Source organism: Drosophila yakuba, chromosome 3R (genome assembly GCF_016746365.2).
Source record: "Drosophila yakuba strain Tai18E2 chromosome 3R, Prin_Dyak_Tai18E2_2.1, whole genome shotgun sequence".
In the NCBI taxonomy this organism is placed as follows: Eukaryota; Metazoa; Arthropoda; class Insecta; order Diptera; family Drosophilidae; genus Drosophila; species Drosophila yakuba.
This window is the reverse complement of record NC_052530.2, coordinates 14,873,418-14,896,635: the sequence shown is the minus strand read 5'-3', so window position 1 is coordinate 14,896,635 and position 23,218 is coordinate 14,873,418. Positions and strand designations below refer to the sequence as shown.

The following is a 23,218-nucleotide window of genomic DNA, read 5'->3' as shown; positions in this document are numbered from 1 at the left end:
AATGGGCTCCTAAAAGTTTAATTTGCGAGAAGCTAAAAGCATTTCAAGCCAGACAAATATTTAAGAAACCGTAGAACAATTTGAGACACACTTATGCTTTGGCTAAAAAAGCTCAATATGTATTTATACAAAAAAAAAATCGTAATAAATATAATATATATTGAATTAAGGGATAATGAAATATACTTATTCATAATATATGTTTTACGTAGATATAACGTAAGTTTTTTATTTATCTAAATAGTAATATCTTTAAATTCGATATTCGAAATATCGGTGATTCAGCGATGTGCTGACAACCCTAACCGAATTTCGTAATTTCGAAACGAACGATTTCAGCCGGCGAAGGGGAGAAGAAAATGTCCGCATCGACGGATCAGGATCCCGTGGAACTGATGCTGAAGAAGACCGGCTGTATAGAGCTTCACTACAAGGTGCAGGAGTGCATTGCCGAGACGGGAGACTGGAGGGCTTGCCAGGAAAAAGTTAAGGAGTTCCGCGCGTGCATGCAGAAGTACGTGGAGCAGCAGAGCCAGAAGTATGCCCACGTCAAGTAGCATCCTGCAGAAGTTCCTAAGCAACGGTTTGGCCTTCGGCAAGTCCACCAAACTGGCGCTAGTGGTGCGATCCGACCTGAAGATGTCCAAGGGCAAGACAGCGGCCCAGTGCGCCCATGCGGCAGTCATGTGTTACCAAAGCTCTGTCCAGGGAACCAAGCTCCAGAACGCCATTCTGCAGCGATGGTGTCGCCTGGGACAGCCGAAGATAGTGCTACGAGTGGACAACTTCGAACAGCTGAGCTCCCTGGAACGACAGGCTCAAGAGGCGAACGTTGTGGCCGCCATGGTTAGGGACGCCGGGCGCACTCAGCTAGAATCTGGGACAGCTACAGTCCTCGGATTGGGTCCAGCCCCTGCCGAAGATGTAGACAAACTGGTGGCGCATTTGAAGCTTTTGTGAACTCTTAGGTTTATGCAACGTTACAAATAAAGTACAAGTAATCAACAAGTGCTCAGGCAGCGGTCTTCTTGCCCTTGGAAATGGTGGATATGGTAAGGGACACTGCTTGGCCGAACATCTCCACCAGGTCCGAGGTAACCCTTTCCGTGATCTGCCGCAGCTTCCCATTGCCCTCGCCGCAGATTAGGCGCTCGATTCGCGTGGTGGGGCACTGGACCTGCACGGAGGTGTAAACCACATCTGCAAGAGGAATCGGAATTAGAAAGGACTACCTTATGAATGCACAGAATGCTTACTTTTTTCCACACTGTAGTACTCGATCTCGCACTTTAGGCTGTAGGGTATTTCCTGTGGCAAGTAGTCCAGCAGACGAGCCCGCACACTTTCTACAATCTGTGCTTCCGGGCTGGAGTCGGTATGAATGTCGGCTGGGAATTTCCAATCCCTGGGCTTGGCCTGGCCCACCAGATAGTTTTGCATCTCCTGCAGCCCATTGCCTGTCAAGGCAGAAACAAGAAACACGTCGCTGAAGTGGCTCCAGCTGGTCTCGCGCTTGTTGATCCGTATTTCCTTGGCGGGAGTACTTTTTGCTTGGACTTCCCGCTTGCCCACTGTCAAAGTGTCATTGGTGAGTGTTTTGATCAGATCCAGCAGCAAACGCTTCGACTTCAGGGCGTCTATCTTATTGAGAACCAGAAAACTGGGAAGGTTGCTATAGGCCTTCAGCGTATCCAGAACAGTGGGATGCAGTTCCTTCCTCGTCCAGGCATTTGAGGCATCGTGTACTACAGCGATGATGTCCGCATGCTGTATGGCATGGCGGTAGGCACTCTTAAAGTTCTGGTCCAGGTGGTGTCGACGAATCTCATGCTGGGTGACCAGGCCCGGCGTATCGTAAAAGACTAACTGCGTCTGGCCGGTGGTAAAAATGGCCGTGTTCGACTGCCGAGTGGTGTGCACCTTGGCCGAGGTGGGACACACTCGGTGGTTTACGGTATTGTTGATGAAGGTGCTCTTTCCCACATTGGGCACTCCAATGACGGCAATGTGCAGCGATCGCTGTTCCTCTCCAGCATTCCTCGATTCTGCGGGCGGTGGGCGTGTGGTCGGAGCCACTGCATCATTGGTTTGGGCGGAGCCGGTCAAGCTGCGCACGTTCACCACCAACAAATTGTGGTTCTTCGTGCTATTCAGCAATTTTAACGCACTGGCTAACAGATTATAGCGCATCTTGCAAAGCACTGTTTACACTGATTAAAGTGCGATTTACACAACAGCTTTTTGAAATCGATATCGCTTATCGATTTTTGTAGTAATTTGATTATTTTCACTAATCGCCCTTAAATATTTTGGCGCAAATTTTACTGCTTCAGTTTTCCAAGGCTTACAGTTTGTGTATATAATTTTGAAGTTTTGGATAATATGAAAGAATCATTTCTTAGTTTTTTAATTGTAAACAATAGCTTGAATAACGACGCGTTATTTACAACTAATTTTATGGTTATGCTTCTGTGATTAATGTACATATAAAACATAAAATAAAATAATAGCTAATAGCTAATTCTCTCGTGCCATTTGTATGTAAATAATTCGATTGGTATAGCCATTATTATTAGGCTAACAAGTCACAAAACCGGTTTGAGAACTTGTGAGAGTCGCGCTTTTCTTATCAATTTAATAATTTGCGTTCGAACCGCTGGGAGAATAGATTTCCATTGGGAACAAATTGGCTTTCAGTCGCTATTGAGGCCTCAACTCGGCAAGGCGAACTTTGATTAGTTTTCAAACCACAGAGCAATGTTATCGCCACAACTTCTGATTTTTAGTTTAATCTCCGGGTTACAGCTGCTTTCCTTGGCAGCTGGTGATCCCATGATAGAGGTCTTCAGATGGAAGCAGATGGACTTTTACAATCGCGGAGATGGCCCTTTGAGTTTGGGAGGAAGAAAGGACAGACCCAGCTTTTCAGGTATATTAAAAAGTATTACAAGTTTTCATTCAGTTGTTATTACAGAGTCTAGCTATTACGCGACCCACGTAAATGTAATTCAATCGCAGATTATAAAATTGATTTATTGGTACTTATTTTATATACCATTTTTTTCTTGATATACTAGCTCCGGTTGTCTTTCCTGGCAAGTACTCTCGTCGGAAGCGCCAGGTTATGACCTCACGCGATACACCAGTTGTCATCAACTCCCGCACCAACGCTGACGACCCCAACGCCTCCTACATTCCGTACAACAACGTGCCCATGGGAGCCACTCACTTCCGTGGACGCCTTTTTGTCACGATGCCTCGGCGACGGGTGGGCATCCCGTCCACCTTGAACTACATCGATCTGGCCGAGGACGGATCGGTTCTGAGCCCCAAGCTGCGGGCCTATCCCAACTTTGGGCTTAATCAGTTCAACGCGAGTGCGGAGAACTTGGTGTCCGTCTATAGAACCTCCGTGGATGCCTGCCAGCGTCTCTGGTTCATCGACACGGGAATGCTGGAGTACCCAAGTGAGTTTACTATGCTTTTGTTGTATTATATTAGATTGTGATAGAAAAGATCAGGTTATTTCGTACTATGTTCGATCCTTATCAGTAGTTAAAGCAAGGCCAGCCTTCTTTTTCTGGTGGCCTAGAATATAAAGTAAACGCAATCGTAATTCTCATTTTTAGATAACCGCCAACAGATCCGACGTCCCAGCATTTGGGTAGTCGACTTGGCCACGGATCAAGTGCTGAATCGCTTCGATATTCCGGAAAGTATTGCTGAAACGGGTCGTGGATTGGCCAGCATCACCGTCGATGTGAAGGCGGGTCAATGTGGCGATGCTTACGCCTATATTCCGGATCTGGTCTACCGGCGCCTGTATGTCTATCACCTGCGAAACGATAGAATCTGGTCCTTCGAGCACAACTACTTCAACTTCGACCCGCTTTCCGGGGACCTCAGCATTGGCGGACAGACTTTCCGCTGGGACGATGGCATCTTCTCAATTACTTTGGGAGCCCAGCGGCCAGATGGAAGTCGACATGTCTACTTCCATCCCATGGCCAGTACAAATGAGTTTGTGGTTTCCAACCGTGTTCTGCAACAGGAGTCCAACGCCGCACGCTCCGATCATGGAAACGATTTCCGGGTACTCGGAAACCGTGGTCCGTCCACACAGTCCACGATGCACGCATACGATCCTGGGACCGGAGTGGTTTTCTTCGATGAGATCCAGCGAAACGGAGTGGGCTGCTGGAAGACCAGCAAGCCAATCTCGGCGGAAAACTATGGCTCTGTGGATTCCAATGCCATGGACATGATTTATCCCAGCGACTTGTCGGTAAGCTAATGGTTAAGGATAAGTGAAGAAAACCTAGTTAAATGTTTGATTCATCTTTCTGCTCCAGATTGACGAGGACGGCACCATTTGGGTCATGTCCAACTCCATGCCCATCTTCATTTACTCCACACTGGACACGGATGTATACAATTTCCGGATCTGGAAGCAGAAGGCATCGCTGGCCAGGAGGGGTACAGTTTGTGAGTGATTCGTGTGGAAATCTTAATGAATGCTTAACAAACCTGTTACTTAATTAATAATACATAAGTAAGAATAACGAACTTTCCCTTTGGGACATAATTATTAAATAAATGGGAAGCCTTCCAAATCTACTCTTTAGTATGTGCAGATTCTCAGAATATTTCGAAAGTAATAAAGTTTAGTAAAGAGATATATTTAAGCAAAGGAAGAGCTTGCGAACCCAGTGGGATATGCAGTGCTCTTATCACCTCATATTCTGAGTTCTCGAGTCGCAGAGCACGAATAACTCAGTTGAACTCAAGCTGGGAATCAGTCGCAAGTGGGTTTTCAGCCAGGAAAGGCGAACGACCGGACCTAAATTCAGTGTTTAAACAAAGCCATAAAAATGTTATCGCTGCACGTTCTGCTCCTCTGCGCAATCGCAGGGCTCCACTTGCTAATCTCCGCAGATGGAGATCCCATGATAGAGGTCTTCAAGTGGAAGCAGCTGGACTTTTACAATGGCAAGGATGGCTATATGGATTTGTGGAGCAGGCTCTGTATCCCAGGTAATTCCAAAAAAGCCCATAAAAATACTTTTACGCATACGATGGCGATGTGAAACATCAGCAAATGTTGGTGAGTCACTAGGTTTTTTCCACATAATATAAAAAATTTACCATAATATGAATATTATTTTAGTCACTCTTTAAAAATCATTTATTTGATAAACTATAACTAAAAAAACTAATTAAGTGACTTAACTGTGAATAGTTGCTACATGGTTAGCATAAAAGGACTAAAAAGGATTGGACTAGTTGCTTGAATATCAAAAATAAAATCATTAATACACCTTTATCCTACTTACCAAGATCCGCACGTCTACAACTCCCGAAAGTGTTTGGGCTCCTCCAATTCTGGAGCCAGCAGCACTGGATCCTTTATCCAATACAACAACGTGCCCCAGGGAGTGACCCACTTCCGAAGACGCCTCTTTGTCACTGTGCCTCGGCGACAGGAGGGCATCCCATCCACTTTGAACTACATCGATCTGGCCATGGATGGGTGGAATCAGAGTCCCAACCTCCGGGCCTATCCCAACTTCGCGTTGAATCAGTATAATGCGAGCGAACAGAACCTGGTGTCCGTCTACAGGACCTCAGTGGATGCCTGCGGACGGCTCTGGTTCGTCGACACCGGAATGCTGGAGTTTCCCAGTGAGTATTCTTGAGTGCCTTATATGTAATGAGATCCATTTTCAACTAAAATGTAAATCTACCTATCAGATAACCGCCAACAAATCCGGCGTCCAAGTATTTGGGTGATCGATTTGGCTAACGATCGCTTACTGAAACGATTTGAGATCCCACAGAGCATAGTGGAGATCGGACGTGGACTGGCCAGCATCACCGTCGATGTGGACGCTCGAAGGTGCGCCGATGCCTTTGCCTACATTCCGGATTTGGTCAATCGCAGACTGCACGTTTACCACCTGCGAAGCGATAGAATTTGGTCCTTTGAGCACAGCTACTTCAACTTTGACCCCCTTTCCGATGATCTCAACATTGGCGGGCAGACCTTCCGCTGGGACGACGGGATTTTCTCGGCGACCTTGGGAGCATATAAGCCAGATGGCAGCAGGGATGTCTACTTCCATCCAATGGCCAGTACGAATGAGTTTGTTGTGTCCAACAAGGTCCTTAAGCAGGAGTGCAATGCAGCACGCTCTGATCATGGAGACGACTTCCAGCTTCTGGGAACTCGTGGTCCGTCCACCCAGTCCACGATGCATAAGTACGATCCGCGGACCGGAGTGATTTTCTTTGCCGAGGTCCAGAAGAGTGGAGTAGGCTGCTGGAAAACCAGCAAGCCTTTTTCAACGGAAAACCATGGCTCTGTTTATTCAAATTCATCGGAGATGATTTACCCCAGCGACTTGACGGTAAGTATATCTACTCATATTTTCACAAGCAAACCAAAATCAGGTTAACTGCGTTCTTAACTCACGCGGTAGATCGACGAGGAGGGATACATTTGGGTGATGTCCAACTCCATGCCCATCTTTGTGTACTCGAAGCTGGATGTGCAGAAGTACAATTTCCGAATCTGGAGGCAAGCGACATCACTGGCCAAGAGGGGAACAGTTTGTGAGTGATTTGTGTGGAATTGCTTTAATGAATGTTTCGCAAGGCCGTTACATACATAAGTACTATGTTTATCGAAATAACACACTGAAACTTATTAATAAAAAAATCAAAAAGCATTTACAAATATACCGTTTAAAATTGCCTAAATTTGAGTACTCATTTTTATCACATCTTATATGTTACGACAGATGCGTATGTCTTTTCGCACGAAACAAATGAAAACATGAAAGAAAACAACATCAATGAACAAAATCAGAGGCACTCCAATATTGCATAAGGATACTAAGTTGCACAGGTGTGTGTGATACGCGTGTATATGTTAACCTAAAATACTTGAATTTTATGTTGTAAATTTCCCATAACTTTTCCGCATCTAAACAAATTCGAGGTGTAAATTTGGTAGCCCTTCAAAGTGTCAGCTTTACATATGGTGTATATAGATCTATATATATATATCTATTCAATTTGTATATATATGTATGAGTTTATATAAAGTTTTGCAAAAAATATATAGGTTGTTTTTGTATATGTTCCTCAACGCTACACCTAAGTCCTTTAAGTAGTTTCGATCATAGTTAATATATGTAGTGGGTAGTACGTAATATAGCGAAATGATTCTACCAGTTCTAGTTGACTATATAGTGGCTGCGTTCAATGACCTTTTCGCGTAAATGGAATGATTACTGGCCCAGAGCTATTCGGAATTGATTCGCGTACAGCAGCTTATTACAGTTACGAGTTATTTGTGGTTATATGGAATCAATCGTTATTGCTAGTGACTACTGCACTAAGTAATCCTTGTAGCCGCGCAGCGACTTCAGCTGCTTTTTCAGCTTGGTTATCAAATCTGACGGTTGCACCAAAATGGATATATCCCGGCCCACAGAGTTCAGGCGGTCGCGTATCTCGAATTCCTTAAAGAACAGATTCAGTGAACGACCATTGATCTCGGTGAGCATCCAAAAGGTAAGTGAATTGCCGTCGCACGATTGCGTCTAAGACGAATTCATTTGTTAGTGTTTATTAAGAAAATGTCTGTCTAGATTTGCCCTTGATCACTTACCTTCGGTGGAAGACCGTGACGTGCGGCCAAACTGTTTGGCACCACATCCACGATTGTCGAAGTGTTTCCATCGCGAATCAGACCCAGACACTGACCCTCTCGGTCCCGTCGGATGGCATAGGCTCGACCGAATGGAATTCGTCGCAGCAAGACTTCAACCTGAGTGAAACAGGGACCATAGATATTATAAAATCAGACTTCTATGGATCTTAATGAACTTACAAATAGCGTATTGGTGTTCCTTATTATCTTGTTGGCCTCCGCTGCACTGCTGATGCTCACGCCTGCTATGGACAGTAGCTGATCCCCGATGTGTAGGGCATTGTAGAGCACGGGATGTTCCTTCTGCTTCCAGCCGGCAATCCTGTAAACTCATCTAGTTAGTAAACCGTAACACATGATTATGCAAATTCCTAGTATAATAAGGCTACATACAATCACTTTGGAGCCGATACGATGTTCTCCCAAACTTACCAAACGCCACCGAAGGCTTCTACCCAAGCTATAGAACCGACACAGTCCTTGCGCCTCAGATTCAGTCGCACTCCACCTGGGTGCATAATCTCCCGGCGCAGCTGCATCACTTGTTGTTCCCGCAACGTCAATCGTTTGTTGGGCGACTGCTGCGCGGGATTGGTGCTAGACGGAGGTGTTCCCTGTGGCGGTGGCTGCATTCGAAAGGCTCCGTTTCGGGATGGCGTAAACTCGTTGTTGTTAGCATTACGCTGCGTTCCAGGCTGAGGGACCCGCTGAAGTGGCGCCTGGGCATCAGATGTGGACGAGCTGCGCCGCCGTTGCTCCTGGCTGTCGCCGGTTGCAATCGAGGTGTTATTCCTCTGCGACGCCGTAACTTGGGTACTGTTGGAGCTGGAAGGCGATGACTGTTCGATGTTGTTATTCGCGGCGCTGGTTGATTTGTGGGATGCCTTAGTTTTTAGTGGCGTGTTCAACAGTTTTAAGTAGTGGAAATCCCTTCTGCTGGGCCGCGAACTTATCACCAGTTCGGTTAGTCCTCGGGTCAACTGCGGCGCAGCCCTTCCGGCTGCACTGGGGGTCACTGGTTGCGCTGTTGCCGGCGAAGCCAACCGTCGACGAGGCAAGGCTGGACTGCCATTAGTCGTCGGCTGGGTGGTGCTTGCTACTCTTGTGGGACTGCTTCTGCTGGTGATGGGAATGCTGGAGGATAGGAAGACCTTCTCGTAGTGGACATTACCACTGATTATGGAGTCACTGCCCTGTTCTGTGTTTACGCTAATATTCGTAATGCCCGACGCGTTGGCACTGAGTATTATCTTTTTACTTAATCTCGGCGTCTGCGGCTTGGCAGGATTAACAGAGGAAGAAGCTGCGGAAGAGCTGCTGGCACTTCCTCCGGCCGCTGGATAGCAGGTGCCGTAGACAGCCACCGTCGTGGTGGCCTCACCGTCACCCAGCACCTTTACTTTGGTGGTGCCCGACACCTGTGGACTGGAGCTATTGGCGGAGCTTTGCTTGACGGGCGTTGTATACGGATTACTGCTACTGGACTGTTTGCCGAGGACTTGAATGGTACTGGTACTGCTACTGGCATTGGACGGAATTATTTGTACGTTGCTTTTATACTCGTGATGGGTCTGGGATGGCTGCTGCTTGGCATTAGTCTGGGGCTTGGTCTTAACCTCAGGGAATCGAAACACCTCGGCGGTGGTAGTGTTCTTGGGTGGCAGTTCGGGTGGCTGCTCCTGGCCATTGTTGCCGGTGTTCGACACTTGGATAATTGTAATGTTGTCCTGAGAGTCCGCACTGTTCGCGGGAGCGGCGCTCGAAGATTGGGATTGGAGGGGCTTCCGTGGCGGTCGCTTTGATTTGTCAGCCGCTCCAGCGGACATGGATCGTGATGTTTGAGGTCTTAAAGAAAATAGGCATACATTTAGTTAATTAATATAATACACATAAATTAAAGATGGAATTGGGGATAAAATTACGGCTTAGTAGGCTGATTTCTAAATCGGAAGCTGGTTTGATATTAACAAATCTTGGAGACATGGCCAAAACGTTTTCTTTGACCGAGGAGAAGTTAGACGACCTTTTCGTGGAGGAGGTCGTCAGTGTGGTGAAACTGGTGGGCCTGCTGCCTGATAAGGATCACATCGTGCCCACATGCACCCGATGGCTTAACATCTTCCAGCAGTCGACGCCGAAGGAACGCTTTTCCAGAAACTATATGCTCCTGCTCCTTCATAAGCAACTCAATGATCAAAAAACTTTGGGCTATCCATTTACGTGGCCGGGCAGTTTCCAGATGGATTTGCGCACTCTTCACCAAATGAGCTTAGAAATGGTTGATAAAGGGAACCATCCAAGCTGTGAGAATGTTGCAGACTGCAAATCTGATGAAAGTTTGAATGAGGAGGAACTGTCTTCCTTTAGTTCGTGCGAGAATATAGAGGAGGCCAATCGTAGGTTGGTCGAGGAAAACGCTGCACTGTCAAAGGAGTCGAAGGAGCTGCAGTGTCTGATCGAGAAGTTGCAGTTAAAGCGCGCTGAGGGCGAACATGCTATTAAAAGGCAACATGAACAGATTTACATGATGGACAAGGAGAAACAATATCTGAAGCGAATTTTTGCCTGCTCCTCAATCAACGCCCTAAAACAACTCTGCAATGGAAAAGATCCGGGAATGTTTTTTGACATCTTGTACAGTGTTCTCTGCGAAGACGTATCCGATCACCAGCAGGTGAAGCACTTTAACGAGCACTTCAAAACCTTGCTTTATGCCCACATGGATCACTACCGGCGGCAGCAGCGTGCTCTTCTGCTGGAGGAGGCAAGCCAAAGTTTCGATAATCTGAAAGCTAAGGTTAGCAAGAGATACAAAAGTGTGTTGGGCATGAAATTGGATGCCGAGAGCCAGGGGCTCACCCTCAGTGCCATGAGATATCTGACCGTCCTGCGGAAACTGTTCATCGCTACCTTTAAGGGCAAACCGACCACCAAGAAGGCAGTGGTCAAGTTCCTACAGCAAAACTACGAGCTTATGTCCGAGATGTTGTAGGGTAGGATTCACTCACCTGGGAATCAGCCGTTCGCATTGCAGAATGTGCTCCAAGTTCAGGATTTGATCTACAGTTTTAAAGTTATATTTTGTAATGTTATAGTAAAATTGATATACAGAATATTGATCAGTTGACTTCATACCGGCAGAAACGCGCTGTGCAGTGGCCGCCACGACGTCAACGCGAACTCCATTCTCGGTAAGCACACATGCCTTGCGCAGCAGGGGCGAAAGGTATTCGTCGTCCGAGAGATTCAAATCGGCATCACTAGTGGACGGTTGCTCCGCAGAGCCTCCCTCAGCTACCGCGATGTCTTCCTGACCAGGGGTTGACTCTACCGACTCACTGATCTGCTCGCTGTAGGTGCTTATGGGATCCGAGAGCATGTTGAGGAGGTGCTGCGTCAAAGTGTTCGACATGGCAGCCGGAGCAGGAGCAGGAGGAGCGGGTGTGGTGGGCGCTGGACTTGAGGATGGCTCGGGAGGTGGCGCTGGCTGAGCCTGATGACTGGGTGCCAACACACGCTCAACGCCCGGAACCAGAGCCGCCGGAACAGGAGGAGGTGGTGGCAGTGGCGATGTGGGATCCCGCGTGGGCAGCAACGGTGCGCGCACTTCAGGTAGCTTCGTGTAGAGGTTTTCGCGCGGCGACAGAATCTTCATTTCGCGCAGCTTGGAGCGCAGCGTTTCCACCCACTCTTGCATAATCTCCCTGCGAAAACAAAAGCGAAAGTAAGCTGTAAGTGGTGCAATCTTAATTGGCGTTGCGTGCGAGGAGCTTTTAGTTTTACCAAGAGACGGCGTGAAAGCGCAACACCTCGTGGCTGAGCGTGACCACAAACTCGAACTCATGGGAATTGGGGATGAGGGCATGGGAGATGTGGAGGGTTTCCCTCAATGAAACGGCCCACTCCGGCAGATGTCCAGCTGCCTGACGTGGTTCCGCATAGCCCTCAAGCAAAGCCTCCGTGTCATCATGAACGCAGAAAACCACCCAGGAGCACTCGGATTTCTGAAAGATATGTGATATAGTAACCATACACTGGGCGGAATGTTTCGGTACCACCCACCTTGGGACCCACGGTCAGACGTTTTCCATCCGCTGTCAGCCGTTTGAGCCATGTGTTCTTGTGAATTTCCCGGAACTGGGCACCTGCTCCTCCCCCAACAGCACCTGGTACGCCCCCTCCTCCGCCTGGGCCAGCTGCGGGCAGTGGAGCAGGTGCACTAGCATTCCCGCTGGATGTCGCAGGTGCTGCCGTCGCCGCCGCTGCCATGACCGCTTCCCAAAACTACGGTGTGGATTCCTGGCTGGGATGGGCTTCTTTTGCATGCCTTGGGCTAGTTGCTCTCCGCTAATTAATCCCACATTTCACTCGCTGCGTTTTTGGGGCTCAAAATGTGCTGCATTTTCTGGGAAAATCAACTGGGAAATCACGACGCCATTTTTGGTATCGGTATTTGGATATGGGTATCGTTATTGTTCCACAAAAAGTTATCGAAAGTGCAGTGCATTGGGGGTGTTCTTTAAAATTGAAAACATTTTGTTAGAAGTCTGCATTAATACATATTAATATCTGCATTTCCGACCCTATTAAGATTTAGAATGATAGGACTAAGCTTGCAAATTGTAAGGACGTAAACCCAGCAAAAGATTATTATTATATGTTGTTATTGCTTCAAAATTTTATTATTTTTTGCACTCCTATTATGGGTAACGGGTATTAGATAGTCGGGAAACTCTTTTCCCTCAAATAAATTAATTAAAATAAGAAACTTTGACATGTTTTGACTAAGATCGAAAAAACCACTCAACTAACCGACTAATTTTCATACGTAGAGTAACACCTAATATTTTATTAAAAGTAAAACACCAGTTATTATGCCATAATAATACTTCTTTTTATTGAGATTTTTAAAATCATTTTTGATATTTTTTTGCTTGTTTTTTGTATCTTTATATCACACGTAACGTAAGTAATGTAGTAGATCTTTTAATGCTGTCTTAAGTCACTAAATCTAAGCTGATTGAAAAAATAGAAATTCATCTTTGTCTACATGCCGAAACGAATTCTAACGATATTAACAAATCAATGAGGGCTTTGTGCATTTGCATCAAACGAATTTTTTACTTAAAATTACTACTACTTGTTATTGCAGCGTTGTTGTTGTCTGTTATCTCCTCCATTAACACTAGATATACATATTTATGCAAGCTTTTCGTATAAAGAGGCGTTAAACATTAGTATCTCAATTCGTTTTAGTTCACTAGATTACATTGGTAAATTACAAATATTGCGAGAGTCAGAAGGGAAGTTAACAAGCGCTTCTTGTAACTTGGGCGTAGAACGTACAACGAGTTAACAATGGTGAAAATTATTTAAAAAAAATATAGTAAACACGTATATTTCACAAAATGATCAACTTAAAACGAGTGTAGACAGTGGGCGGGACGTTAAATTAATTACAATTTAAACTACTATTTAAGTCTTTGAATAGAATTTCAATTTAACGACATGACGGCTACAAATTCTGTTCGTTTCTTGGTTTGTTTCTAACACAATCGAGTCTTGTTTGTTGCTTACAGTTGCTTTAGCTGGAAATTGGCATAGTTTAGTTTGGGTTTTAGATTTAGTTTTAGTTGCTTGTAAAAAGTCATTTGTTTTCGTTTTGTACGTTAATACCAAAGTTTTCACTAGCTTCAGCAAGCGCCTGCGTCTGCGTTTCTCGATAACATTTCGGGTTCGGATTTCTCGGGCTCCGAATTTGACGGCAAACAATTCGGTTTTAACTCTAATTACAATGTACTCTGATGTACGTGGCATAGTTGTTAATTGTTATTTGTCTGTTCTTAGTTTTAGCTTTAGTTTTAGTTGTGTTTTTGTTGCTTTGTTGGTTTTACTTTTAAACATATTTTTTGTATTTTTGCAGTGGTTCATTTTTTTTATAACGTTTTTTAAAAATATGATTCGTTTGCATTTCGGTCGCCTGCATTTGGAGTTTGTTGGTATCTTCAGTTTTCTTTCCAGCATTTTGGTATCTAGAAATTAGATATTCATGAGCCACTACTCCGAATGCTTCATCAACTCAACTTGGTCAGAATATCAATCTCAATCTCATTAGCGGAATCTGTTACTCGAGTCTTAGCAAAGGATCTTCAGTTTATGTAAGGTTTCGCGTATGAGGTCCACGTGTTATGGGTTCGGGGTGGTTTGTGATTCTGTGGCGGGCAGGAGATGTGAGCTGTCTTTATGAGGCTGGAAAATCTATAACATGACAACGCGGAACAAACTCATCAGCCATCGGATTCAGAACAGACTTTTCCACATCACACTGGCTCTTGGGCAGTGCGGAAAGCGCCGTGTTCTGTTCGTCCGTCCTGATATAAACGATTATAAATTAGATATAATTCAGCTATGGTAACCGGACAGCATCTACTCACTTGGCCTTCTCCCACTCGTTGATCTGCTCCTCCAGCTCGTCCTCTATCATGGCTTCAAAACACTCCTGCATGATCTCCTCCTCCTCCAGCCGTTGCAGTTCCTATCAGAAGATAGCGATTGATTAGTTAATTCGATACTCCTAAATAGAGGACAACATCTTACGTTCTTGTCGAACTCCTCCTCGTTCTCCATCCACATGTATTCGGAGAAATCTGGCTCATCGTCGATGTCTGACAGCGACTCGTCATCGTCCACTACGTAAATTATTTGATCCGTCCAGTCCACAGATGGCACTTTTAACAACATGATATTTGCTGCAAGGAGATTAGATTCAGATTACTAATATTTATCACAACTACTTAATCGCCAAATTGGAATTATAAGCAATATGTTATTATGACAATTATATTTATTTAACCAATCTGAATCTAAGATGCCACGGGAATATCTACATCAGTCGATTGATTTATAAATAGATTATATTAATTACAACATAATCTCAGGAGTTTCAGAGTTTTTCTGATCAAACATAATTCTCGGAGCCTACTCCACTGAATATTGGAAATATAAATTGTTTTCCTGTGCCACCAAGTTTAAGTGGTTTTATTTTTTGCTTAGATTGACTTAGGGAGGCTCATCTGTATATAAACACATAGTATTTGACCGGCAAGAAGCCGGAGCAGTTGTGTTTTCGTTCTAAGAAACCGGTTTTCCGTCACTACCATGAGATAAACAAAACAAAATTCGCACCTATACAGGTGAAGTGGTAACACTAATACCTATTTGTTTATATAAATAAGCGAACATTTTCTCTTTTCTTTTTGCGCAACGTTTTTTGTTTAGTGATGTCTATCTTTTGCGTTGTGGCCACGGCACACAAAAAATTTGAAAACAAAATGACTCAGCTTTTAGTGCAAGAGCGACAAGAGCCCCAAATAAGTGGACATACTTGTATGCAATATATAATGTACTCTATAATTTAGTACCACATCCGATTAGAAGTGTATAGGTTTACTACTCGTATCACTTCTAGCCCCGTTAAACATTTTATGGCGTATAGAAATGCCGCTATCTGCTAAAACAAACAAGCAAACGTGTGAAACAACACGAAAGCCAAAGTTGGATTTATGCAAAACGCAATAAGCCAGAGGCGACGATTGTCATCGGTGAAAACTATGAGTTCGTGGACGCATTTATTAAGTTGGACGTGCCTGTATTTCTATACTTTTTTAATATTTTCATAATAATATTTATTACATTTAAGATATTTTTTATTTTAATCACGTAAGTACATTCTTCTTTACTTTACCTAAAATATTTATTAATAATTACAAGCCTGTTTAAATGCAAAACTTATTTTTTTTATCTATTATCATTGGGGGCCTAATTTCTTACCCTCGACTGTGTGAACATTTGTTTACTGTTTTCTATATCTATGTGTGGATGGATTTTTGATCCACACAAGATTTGATTACACTCCATTGTAGTCTTTTATTGCCTTTAGCAGGTCTAATCGCACTATCAATAGAGGAATTTTTTTGCGTCTTCCAACTTGTTTACTTAATTATTTATAGAAATCAGCTGCTTTTATCAGCAAAACAAAGCGCTTGGAAAAAAGAAAAAGATGGCAACTCTGGACCTTTATTGGTGTACGTGCCGCCACACACACAAGTAAAGCCCATCGAGTTGCAAGTAGAAGTTAAGTTAAGCGTCCATATTTTAAATGGAATTGCAAAAATTAAAATGTATTTGCACGGCGGACTTGTCGAAATTCGTGCATACATTTAGTATGTAAAGTAAATATGCAGAAAACACAAAGGAGGCAACAGCCCCACACACGCAAATGGGCTCTCAAGTGCAATGGTGTTGGTGTGCTCGATTGAATGAACCTCCCTCAACCCAAAAAAAATAGCAACAACAAACACAGCAGCGGCAATGATAATACATACAGCGCACTGTTTCATTCAAGGTAACAAGTGTTTAAAAGTTTAAACATTAATATTCTTTGGGTTCGTGTACTTAGAGTCTAGCTGGCCCACGCACACGTACACAGGAACAAACAAAGTAATCTTCCAGCTATACATGTCCCAATTCGAAGTACCTTCAAGGCAATAAATCACTTTACTTCTTGGCCCTCATAATTTCGCATTACTAGTCTTGTGTTTGAAAGATGTATATATATTTATATATGTTGGCATATTAAATGATTTTTAATTTTAATTATGGAAAATTTTCCAAAGCAATTGACTCTTGTGCCCTTGCATTGTAATAATGTCCATGATTATTATTATTAAATTGATAAAGTTATCAACTTTCTTCTCCTTCTTTTGCCTCTGATGTGCCATAAATAGCATTGATTTCTTTTATTATCATATTAAATAAAATTGTTTCAAGTGTAAGTGCGGGAACACCAAGTAAATGTCCAATCAGACACTTGGCCTTTATTGATTTGTCCAGAAGCGGTTTTAAGTGAGCGATTAAGTGTTTTGGCGGAAGTGCCAAAAGGTAAATGAAAAACCAGGAAGCCAAGTTCTCTGACTTCCGCCTTTCCCCGCGCACATATGTATATATGCACATATGCATGTTGGGATGCTTTAATTTAGCATCATTCCATCCCAAGCCCATCGGTCTACTTACTCTCAATCCTGTCGAGAAGTTCGTCCGCAGTTGCAGTGGATAGTTTGGAGCCAATTCCTCCGGGAGACTTGTTGTTTTTATCGATGATGGTTAGTTGATTGTGTTGTTAGAAAGGCTTTCGGTTTTATGTTGCACTGAGAATTTTGCGTCGTTAGGAAATCTAGGGGAAAACACTGGCAATTTAGTGTTGCATCCAATCCAGATGGAGTCCACACGGAGAATTTTGATACATATATTGCGAAACGTATTCGAGTATGTGCTGTGTGCGGAATCACGTCCGTGAACGTCAAGCAAACGAATTGAAAAAAATTGAAATGATTAATAAAGCAAGGTGGAGAAACATCGATGGCACTATCGATGCATCGGTGTTCCCCTGTGACTATCGATATTTTTCAACGTAGGTATAGCATTGCTCTAATAGGTATAGCATTCGTTTTCTAGAAATATGACTACTCACTTTTTCCTAATATATACGATAATCCACCTTTGAAGCAGATAAAATAGCTGTTTTTGAACTTGATAGATTTTAGCCTTGACTCAAACCAAATCTATGCGGCAAATCAGACAGCTATCGATAGACTTGCAAGGAATAAGTCCATTTAGTGCTTTGACTACCATTAGCTGTTTGCTTTAGCACATATTTTTGCAACTATGGATATTAATGTAATTTTGTGCTAGAATTGTAGAAATTCGAATGTTTAAAATCATATGACAGCTTGGTTTATACAACGGTAAAACTATCGATAAGAATGAGAGCTCACAATGTGTACGATATTATGGCGCGGTGATTTGAAATTTTATTTTTAAAGATGTGGTTGGAAATATTTTAAGGATAATTTATTTGTTGTTTGATTTTGACATTGTATATTTATTTTAACACAAAAAATTCTACATTCCTAGTAAACAGATAAGTTGATCCAAAAGTACAAAAGTGTAAAAACAAATAAAACATACATATATACACATAATGCTAACTATTCGAATCCTGAGCACGTGGTGACCCGGTCTCTTTCTCTTTTCTGCTACGAGGATCCCAAGGTTGTAGGTTCGTACTGCTGCAAAACGCAAATACCAACATGGCCAGCGTATTACAGGCAATCAGCGTCACCAGCACCACATTCCACTCATCCTTGCTGCCCTGCGAGGTAAATAATTCAGTTTAATCATAAACTACTTGTATTGTATCTTACAGTGTGAACCAGAGCGGCGACAAGGTGGGGAGCTAGGAATCCGGAAAGGTGAGCCAGTCCGTTGGCCAGACCCGAAAGCAATCCCGCGAAGGAGGGCGCAAAGTAGAGCAGCGTGGGCCAGTAGCCACTGAAACCCATATCCGTAGTGGCCATCATGAAGGCGAACATCACAAGTACCAGTATTTTGTTATTGCAATCAGCCAGGATGATGACCCCAATCAAAGAAGTGGTCAGGATGCTGCCTGGTTATACGAAATGGGTTAAGAAATAGAGATTGGTTATTAATATGAAGATGCTACGGAAATGTATACATTTAAGGAAGGTCATTTTAAGCCTTTATAGATGCCAGTGGCATTCCGATTATCAGTAAACCTTACAGATCCCGTACAGCATTCTCCGCACACAGTTCTGGTCAGAACCCACGCGACGTTCCACGTAGCTGCCACCCAGGATGCACATCACCTTCGAGCAGATCCCGCCCAGATACGGAGCAGCCGAGAGGAAACCCACCTCGCGCAGCTCAAATTCCATGGCCTCGCGCATAAATCGCGGCATCAGTTGTACAATCACCAGAAAGGAGTATGTGTGGAACATGTGGGTCAGGATGAAGGCGTAGGCGGGCGGAGCGGTTAGCAGGCTCTTCCAGGGAATCCGCAGCACCTAAAAAGGGGTTTAGAAAAGTATGTGCATGCTCAAAATGATGATTTCAAAGTCATCAAATCAGTACAAAGAGCTACTCACTGGCTGCTGCTGAAGGCCCAATTGGCTCTTTCCCTGCCTAAGGTATTCAACCTCCTCATCCGATATCCTTGGATGCTGCTCCACAGTGTCATAAACGAGAAAGCAGCAGGCAATGCCTAAGGAAAGGCCAACCCCACCTACTACATAGAAGGACAGCTCCCAGCCGAAGTTGCTCAGGTAACTGGCCACCGGGTAAACCAACATGGAGCCCATCAGAAGTCCACTGTAGGCGAAGGATAGGAGCGCTGTTCTCTCAGTGGGATGAGCCCAGGTCACAAACAGTTTGTACATTGCAGGATTGCCACAGCCCTGTCGAGATGTAGGAAATATAACTTAGAGGGTATTATATACATTTTAGTATCTGATAATTAATTTTCCTTACGGCCAGCAAGCCGCAAATGACCAGATCAACAACTGCGGCCTCGAAGCTAAAATGCGCCATCGCTGGGAGCAGGATGTAGGCCACCGCCTCGAAGATTAGGGACACGAGGAACAGCACCTTGCTGCTGCACCGATCTGCCAGGTAGCCGGATAACGAGATGGAAACCACGTAGCCATAGTAGTAAACACCAGGGAACGTCAGCTCCTGATTTCGGGTCCATGGCAGGTCGCCAGACTGCTAGAAGGAAATTAAACTGAAATATTAAAAGGGGATTTAATAGGTTCAGTTAATATCAAATTAATATCTAGATTATAAACTCCACATTTTAATAGTTGGAAAAGGCGTTCTTTTGATTTGTTTTTCTTTAGCAAACATATTTACTATTTTACTCATTTCCGTCCATGTTAATTGAGCTCTAAAGTAGCTACTAATCACTTTCATTATTATTAATATATCATTATTGTTTACCTAAAACTCACAGATTAGTGTCTTGCTTTCAGCTTTACACTCAATTTTAATCACTAGTGCAAATGCATTTACTAGTTTATATGTTTGTGCAAGATTTGGCTTTCCCTTTCAATGACAAATCGACTTGCCTGAGTCTCTTGGATTTGGGGATTGAAAATGATCCGAGGAGAGCCACACCGCCCCGTGGAGGTGATATTTCCCTCCGTTAGGCGACCAAACTCCGGTGGCACAACCAGTGCATCCTCCGGCCGAGGCATGACCATCTTCAGGATGATCATGCCGAGCATGTTCCTCATGGCGGCGTGCAGGCAAGTGGCCAGGAAGGCGCATATGGCGTAGGTCAGACGGACGGATCCCAGCAGTCCGTGGGCGGAGGAGGCGCTGGACTGCGAGAGGCGTGGCAGCGTCCACGACTTGCTGCTCATGGCGGAGCGATTTGGAGGCACAGCTTCCAGCACATGCATATATACATATACACGAAACACACTAATTGGGAATGTGGCGCAAACCAAGCGTAACCTGAGCTATGGAGCGACTGATTGGCATTCCGGCGGCAATGCAACTGCAAACGCCTGGCGATCGGTAAGACGGTAAGAGATGTTACAGCGCCAAATAATTTGCCATTTGTCACGATTTGGCGACTAGCTTATCGTCGCACTCTCACCGAAATATGGTGAATTTATCTGGCAACTGTAAACGAGCCATCAACACATGTGAAGCTAAATGGGCAGTGCCGATAAGAATTCGCCTCAAAAGCCCAGCTCAGAAAGCTCTGCCACCTTCGCACCTGTCTCATGGCGAACCTAAATAAATTAGAAGATCCCTAACATCCCAAGCTGAACTAAAAAGGGAGGATATCAAATTTTTTATAAAATATATTAAAATTCAAATTTATAAGCAATAGTTTTCGTCACCAAAATGAAAACAGTCAATTACATTGAATGTTTACTTTAGTGAGTTTAAAGTGGAAGCGATTCGTCACCAAGTGGAAAACAGTCCACAGTCAGTCCACTTCAATCAATGCTGCCATATATATGTAAATAGGTTTTATTAGGCTTTTATATGAAGTTATTAATATCTTTAAAATATAATATATAGGTTATAACTATCCCAAGGTTAAAATGGATTCAACGAACCCAACTCAATCCAAGTTGTTATCTAATATGATCTATTTGTATCTCGTTTAATTTTAGCTCATCTAAGGAATCCACCAACTAACTGCTTAACTTGGTCAAAACACACCCAACTAAGAAAATCGGACCAAGCGTGCAAAAAAGCGGAAAGAAAGTAATCCGAGAAAGAAATTGCAAATAAAGTGTTATGGTATTGTGTGCGGCACGTCGGAAAACGCTTTTCGCGTTCCGATTTGTGCAGTCAGCGGACCTGCACTTTGCCGGGACAAGGGGTCAAAGTGCACGCTGCGACCAGTCCTCTTCTGACAGCCAATTGGCTTTCGTATGGCCTGTGTCAGCCACGTCCTCCCCCGCAAACTTGGACTTGCGGCACACGTGTGGCACACAAACAGGTACACTGACGAAAATCAGTAAGGCAGTGCTGCAATCAATGATGACGCATTTTTGCTATCAATGTGGCACTAAATAACTAGGCTAAGCTCCTAATGTATTTTAAATTGATCTGCTACGTTAAACAAGAAGTAAATTAAGTAAGCAAAAATGTGTTTAATAGGGGAAAATCGTACTTTTTAGATACAAATATCTATTATTAAAATTCTCTGATATCTAAATGGGTTCCAGTTGCCTTACAACCAAATAAGCCTATGCTTTAAAGAACAGATAATTCAGATAACATTTTGTACAATGGTTTTTTGAGTGTTTCGTATGAATATATTCCATTCGTGATGTCCATTTCATCAGAAAAAATTCATTGATTCATTTATTAATGCTCGGCATTATTAGTTACTCCTGTCTGTAAGGCCCCAAATGCATTCGCATGCACTTTGCTTATCTTTCCGAACGCATCGCTTGGCTTCAATGCGCCGCGTTCTATTTTTCGCTTCGCCTGCACTATGTTTCGATTAAAATTTTGAATTTTTTATGAGCGGCACATGTTGGTTGTCGTAGTCCTTGTTTCTGCTCCTGCTACTACTACTGCTCCTACTTCTGTTTTCGTATCCGTATCCGTTTTTGTTTCTGTGATGTTCCGCTGTTAGCTCATTTGGCATGCATATGGGAATTTGGGGGAGGGGGTGCACGGGCAAGTGGTACTGGGACATTTTACATATTTACAGTCTTTTTGATTGATTTTTTATTTATACGCCGCATATGTCGCCCCATTCGAGTGGCTAAACGTGCCCATTCTCCGCTCCCTGGGATTCCTTATTCAACAGTAGCTGTAGTAGTAGTCCAATTCGTATTTGCTGGGAGCGCATATGTCGCCGTCGAATCTCGAGGGCAATGCATTGTTTGCATTTGCATAGCCAACATGTTACCATATTCGAATTTGGCATTACCTTGTCCTGGTCGCGTGTCCAGGTCCGCCAAGCACCTTGCTTTCGGTCTAAAAATAGTCCTTTTGGCCGCCAGGGAGTCCAGTTTTTGCCGAGCCAATTGCGAGCGGGAAAATCCAACCAATTTCCACACTCCGCACTCGCCCACATTCCACACTGGTCGTAAAAACAAATGTTGTGTACGCTGAAGGACTTACACGCTTTTCCTACGACTGAAAATGACCAAATTTGGCAGCAGTTAAAAGCTAAAGCTTTGTAAATTAACCGTGGTAAATGTACTAAAAAAAAATCGGAGAAGTTAATTTTAAAATTTAAAGCAACGGTTGTAGATATGCTAAAATATGAAGAGAAAATACCACTGAACAATGTTAATTATTATTTTATTGAGAAAATAAATACATATGATAAAATGATTTATAATTGCAGTGCTTGAAGTCATATGGCGTCATCCCACATTTAAATATATTTATGATAAGCAAGTAGGGCAGATGTTAAATGGGAGGCAATAAAAAGAACAGCATGTGAATCCCTTATAATTGCTGTTTTGAGACCAAAGCTTATATTTATTTATTCATGATTATTTACATTTAATAACTTATATCATACCATCAAAACATTATTTTTAAACGAACAACTTTGTTGAAATGCATATTTTCCAACTCCACATTTAATTGCAATATAACAACTTAAATTAACAAGAGCGTGACGAAACCATTGCTAATCGCATATAATCTCATAATATTGTGCTATATATCCTGCAGGAAGTCACACTCATGCACCCACTCGACTTTTGCTGACCAGCAGCATTATCCTGTCGTTAGGATTGGCTTGTAGTGGGTGTGGGTCGGCACCAGCCCCATATTTTGTATACGCTCACGCTCTTTTTTCTCTTTTTAGTATTTGGTTAGTGTTTTCATTTTGTGGTTAAGCATTTCCGACGAGTCCTTTGTATTCCCACCTGTCCAGGGCCAAAAGGAAATCCGAGAGTGGTGGAGAGCAAACAAGTGTTGTCCGAATTTCGTAGAGGGTTCAATTCCAATGCGGCCACTTGACCCAAATTGGATGCCTCCTCGCTTTCTGGCAGGGATTTATTGCGGCTTATGTAAAATTCTGTTGCCCGCTTTCCTGGGAGGAAATCATTTTGTAGTAAAAACTTGGCTAAGTGCTTAAGAGTAATTTTC

General features: G+C 43.5%; 9 protein-coding genes and 2 long non-coding RNA genes across 12 annotated transcripts; 7 read left to right on the top strand and 4 right to left on the bottom strand.

Annotated features, from left to right (window-relative positions):
• The first annotated feature begins 303 nt into the window (after positions 1-303).
• LOC120320431 (cytochrome c oxidase assembly factor 4 homolog, mitochondrial) lies at positions 304-557 on the top strand. Its single transcript, XM_039376477.2, has one exon. It carries the CDS (start codon positions 360-362, stop codon positions 555-557), a length of 198 nt encoding a protein of 65 aa, XP_039232411.1. The 5' UTR covers positions 304-359.
• LOC6536895 (probable peptidyl-tRNA hydrolase 2) lies at positions 541-1,008 on the top strand. Its single transcript, XM_015192501.3, has one exon. The coding sequence runs from the start codon at positions 541-543 to the stop codon at positions 958-960; it is 420 nt and encodes a 139-aa protein (XP_015047987.2). The 3' UTR covers positions 961-1,008.
• LOC6536894 (GTPase Era, mitochondrial) lies at positions 945-2,221 on the bottom strand. The gene is made up of 2 exons (XM_002097427.4): positions 1,257-2,221; positions 945-1,200 (listed from the first exon to the last, which is right to left on the bottom strand). Exons 1-2 carry the CDS (start codon positions 2,188-2,190, stop codon positions 1,013-1,015), a joined length of 1,122 nt encoding a protein of 373 aa, XP_002097463.1. The 5' UTR covers positions 2,191-2,221; the 3' UTR covers positions 945-1,012.
• A 471-nt stretch (positions 2,222-2,692) lies between these two features.
• On the top strand, positions 2,693-4,617 carry LOC6536893 (L-dopachrome tautomerase yellow-f2). Its single transcript, XM_002097426.3, has 4 exons — positions 2,693-2,929; positions 3,078-3,467; positions 3,630-4,285; positions 4,353-4,617. Exons 1-4 carry the CDS (start codon positions 2,758-2,760, stop codon positions 4,491-4,493), a joined length of 1,359 nt encoding a protein of 452 aa, XP_002097462.1. The 5' UTR covers positions 2,693-2,757; the 3' UTR covers positions 4,494-4,617.
• Positions 4,618-4,787: 170 nt separating this feature from the next.
• LOC6536892 (L-dopachrome tautomerase yellow-f) lies at positions 4,788-6,759 on the top strand. The gene is made up of 4 exons (XM_002097425.4): positions 4,788-5,034; positions 5,338-5,682; positions 5,752-6,407; positions 6,480-6,759. Exons 1-4 carry the CDS (start codon positions 4,872-4,874, stop codon positions 6,618-6,620), a joined length of 1,305 nt encoding a protein of 434 aa, XP_002097461.1. The 5' UTR covers positions 4,788-4,871; the 3' UTR covers positions 6,621-6,759.
• LOC6536890 (mucin-5AC) lies at positions 6,618-12,164 on the bottom strand. The gene is made up of 8 exons (XM_002097423.4): positions 11,780-12,164; positions 11,501-11,721; positions 10,853-11,421; positions 10,726-10,777; positions 8,150-9,562; positions 7,898-8,039; positions 7,676-7,834; positions 6,618-7,607 (listed from the first exon to the last, which is right to left on the bottom strand). Exons 1-8 carry the CDS (start codon positions 11,984-11,986, stop codon positions 7,392-7,394), a joined length of 2,979 nt encoding a protein of 992 aa, XP_002097459.2. The 5' UTR covers positions 11,987-12,164; the 3' UTR covers positions 6,618-7,391.
• Positions 9,591-10,719, top strand: LOC6536891. Its single transcript, XM_002097424.3, has one exon. It carries the CDS (start codon positions 9,618-9,620, stop codon positions 10,707-10,709), a length of 1,092 nt encoding a protein of 363 aa, XP_002097460.2. The 5' UTR covers positions 9,591-9,617; the 3' UTR covers positions 10,710-10,719.
• A 425-nt stretch (positions 12,165-12,589) lies between the features above and the next one.
• LOC6536889 (polyadenylate-binding protein-interacting protein 2) lies at positions 12,590-17,076 on the bottom strand. Its single transcript, XM_002097422.4, has 4 exons — positions 16,790-17,076; positions 14,315-14,466; positions 14,152-14,252; positions 12,590-14,088 (listed from the first exon to the last, which is right to left on the bottom strand). The coding sequence occupies exons 2-4, from the start codon at positions 14,456-14,458 to the stop codon at positions 13,959-13,961; spliced, it is 375 nt and encodes a 124-aa protein (XP_002097458.1). The 5' UTR covers positions 14,459-14,466; positions 16,790-17,076; the 3' UTR covers positions 12,590-13,958.
• LOC120321994 lies at positions 14,473-16,779 on the top strand. The gene is made up of 2 exons (XR_005561735.1): positions 14,473-16,121; positions 16,176-16,779. It is a non-coding gene; the product is annotated as an uncharacterized LOC120321994 (long non-coding RNA).
• Positions 16,887-20,233, bottom strand: LOC6536888 (sialin). Of its 2 annotated transcripts, none has more exons than XM_002097421.4 (6): positions 19,699-20,233; positions 19,103-19,339; positions 18,721-19,029; positions 18,357-18,639; positions 17,980-18,221; positions 16,887-17,927 (listed from the first exon to the last, which is right to left on the bottom strand). In XM_002097421.4, the coding sequence occupies exons 1-6, from the start codon at positions 20,032-20,034 to the stop codon at positions 17,760-17,762; spliced, it is 1,575 nt and encodes a 524-aa protein (XP_002097457.2). In that variant the 5' UTR covers positions 20,035-20,233; the 3' UTR covers positions 16,887-17,759. The 2 variants fall into 2 exon arrangements, with proteins under 2 accessions (XP_002097457.2, XP_015047985.1); XM_015192499.3 differs by having other exon boundaries at positions 19,103-19,336; positions 19,699-20,232.
• On the top strand, positions 20,029-21,314 carry LOC120321995. The gene is made up of 2 exons (XR_005561736.1): positions 20,029-20,160; positions 20,764-21,314. It is a non-coding gene; the product is annotated as an uncharacterized LOC120321995 (long non-coding RNA).
• Positions 21,315-23,218: the final 1,904 nt, after the last annotated feature.

Bases quoted from the DNA above. Each gene is read 5' to 3' on its own strand.
- LOC120320431 (XM_039376477.2), top strand. From the start codon at position 360: ATGTCCGCATCGACGGATCAGGATCCCGTGGAACTGATGCTGAAGAAG.
- LOC6536895 (XM_015192501.3), top strand. From the start codon at position 541: ATGCCCACGTCAAGTAGCATCCTGCAGAAGTTCCTAAGCAACGGTTTG.
- LOC6536894 (XM_002097427.4), bottom strand. From the start codon at position 2,190: ATGCGCTATAATCTGTTAGCCAGTGCGTTAAAATTGCTGAATAGCACG. The intron at 1,201-1,256 runs GTAAGCATTCTG...TTCCTCTTGCAG, and splicing joins GTACTACAGTGTGGAAAAAA to ATGTGGTTTACACCTCCGTG.
- LOC6536893 (XM_002097426.3), top strand. From the start codon at position 2,758: ATGTTATCGCCACAACTTCTGATTTTTAGTTTAATCTCCGGGTTACAG. The intron at 2,930-3,077 runs GTATATTAAAAA...TTGATATACTAG, and splicing joins GGACAGACCCAGCTTTTCAG to CTCCGGTTGTCTTTCCTGGC. The intron at 3,468-3,629 runs GTGAGTTTACTA...TCTCATTTTTAG, and splicing joins GGGAATGCTGGAGTACCCAA to ATAACCGCCAACAGATCCGA.
- LOC6536892 (XM_002097425.4), top strand. From the start codon at position 4,872: ATGTTATCGCTGCACGTTCTGCTCCTCTGCGCAATCGCAGGGCTCCAC. The intron at 5,035-5,337 runs GTAATTCCAAAA...CTACTTACCAAG, and splicing joins GAGCAGGCTCTGTATCCCAG to ATCCGCACGTCTACAACTCC. The intron at 6,408-6,479 runs GTAAGTATATCT...CTCACGCGGTAG, and splicing joins TTTACCCCAGCGACTTGACG to ATCGACGAGGAGGGATACAT.
- LOC6536891 (XM_002097424.3), top strand. From the start codon at position 9,618: ATGGAATTGGGGATAAAATTACGGCTTAGTAGGCTGATTTCTAAATCG.
- LOC6536890 (XM_002097423.4), bottom strand. From the start codon at position 11,986: ATGGCAGCGGCGGCGACGGCAGCACCTGCGACATCCAGCGGGAATGCT. The intron at 11,422-11,500 runs GTAAAACTAAAA...TTGTTTTCGCAG, and splicing joins CGCTTTCACGCCGTCTCTTG to GGAGATTATGCAAGAGTGGG. The intron at 7,608-7,675 runs GTAAGTGATCAA...AATTCGTCTTAG, and splicing joins GTCACGGTCTTCCACCGAAG to ACGCAATCGTGCGACGGCAA.
- LOC6536889 (XM_002097422.4), bottom strand. From the start codon at position 14,458: ATGTTGTTAAAAGTGCCATCTGTGGACTGGACGGATCAAATAATTTAC. The intron at 14,253-14,314 runs GTAAGATGTTGT...ATCTTCTGATAG, and splicing joins AGGAGGAGTTCGACAAGAAC to GAACTGCAACGGCTGGAGGA. The intron at 14,089-14,151 runs GTGAGTAGATGC...CGTTTATATCAG, and splicing joins AACGAGTGGGAGAAGGCCAA to GACGGACGAACAGAACACGG.
- LOC6536888 (XM_002097421.4), bottom strand. From the start codon at position 20,034: ATGCATGTGCTGGAAGCTGTGCCTCCAAATCGCTCCGCCATGAGCAGC. The intron at 18,640-18,720 runs GTGAGTAGCTCT...ACCCCTTTTTAG, and splicing joins TGGGCCTTCAGCAGCAGCCA to GTGCTGCGGATTCCCTGGAA. The intron at 18,222-18,356 runs GTAAGGTTTACT...TCGTATAACCAG, and splicing joins GAGAATGCTGTACGGGATCT to GCAGCATCCTGACCACTTCT.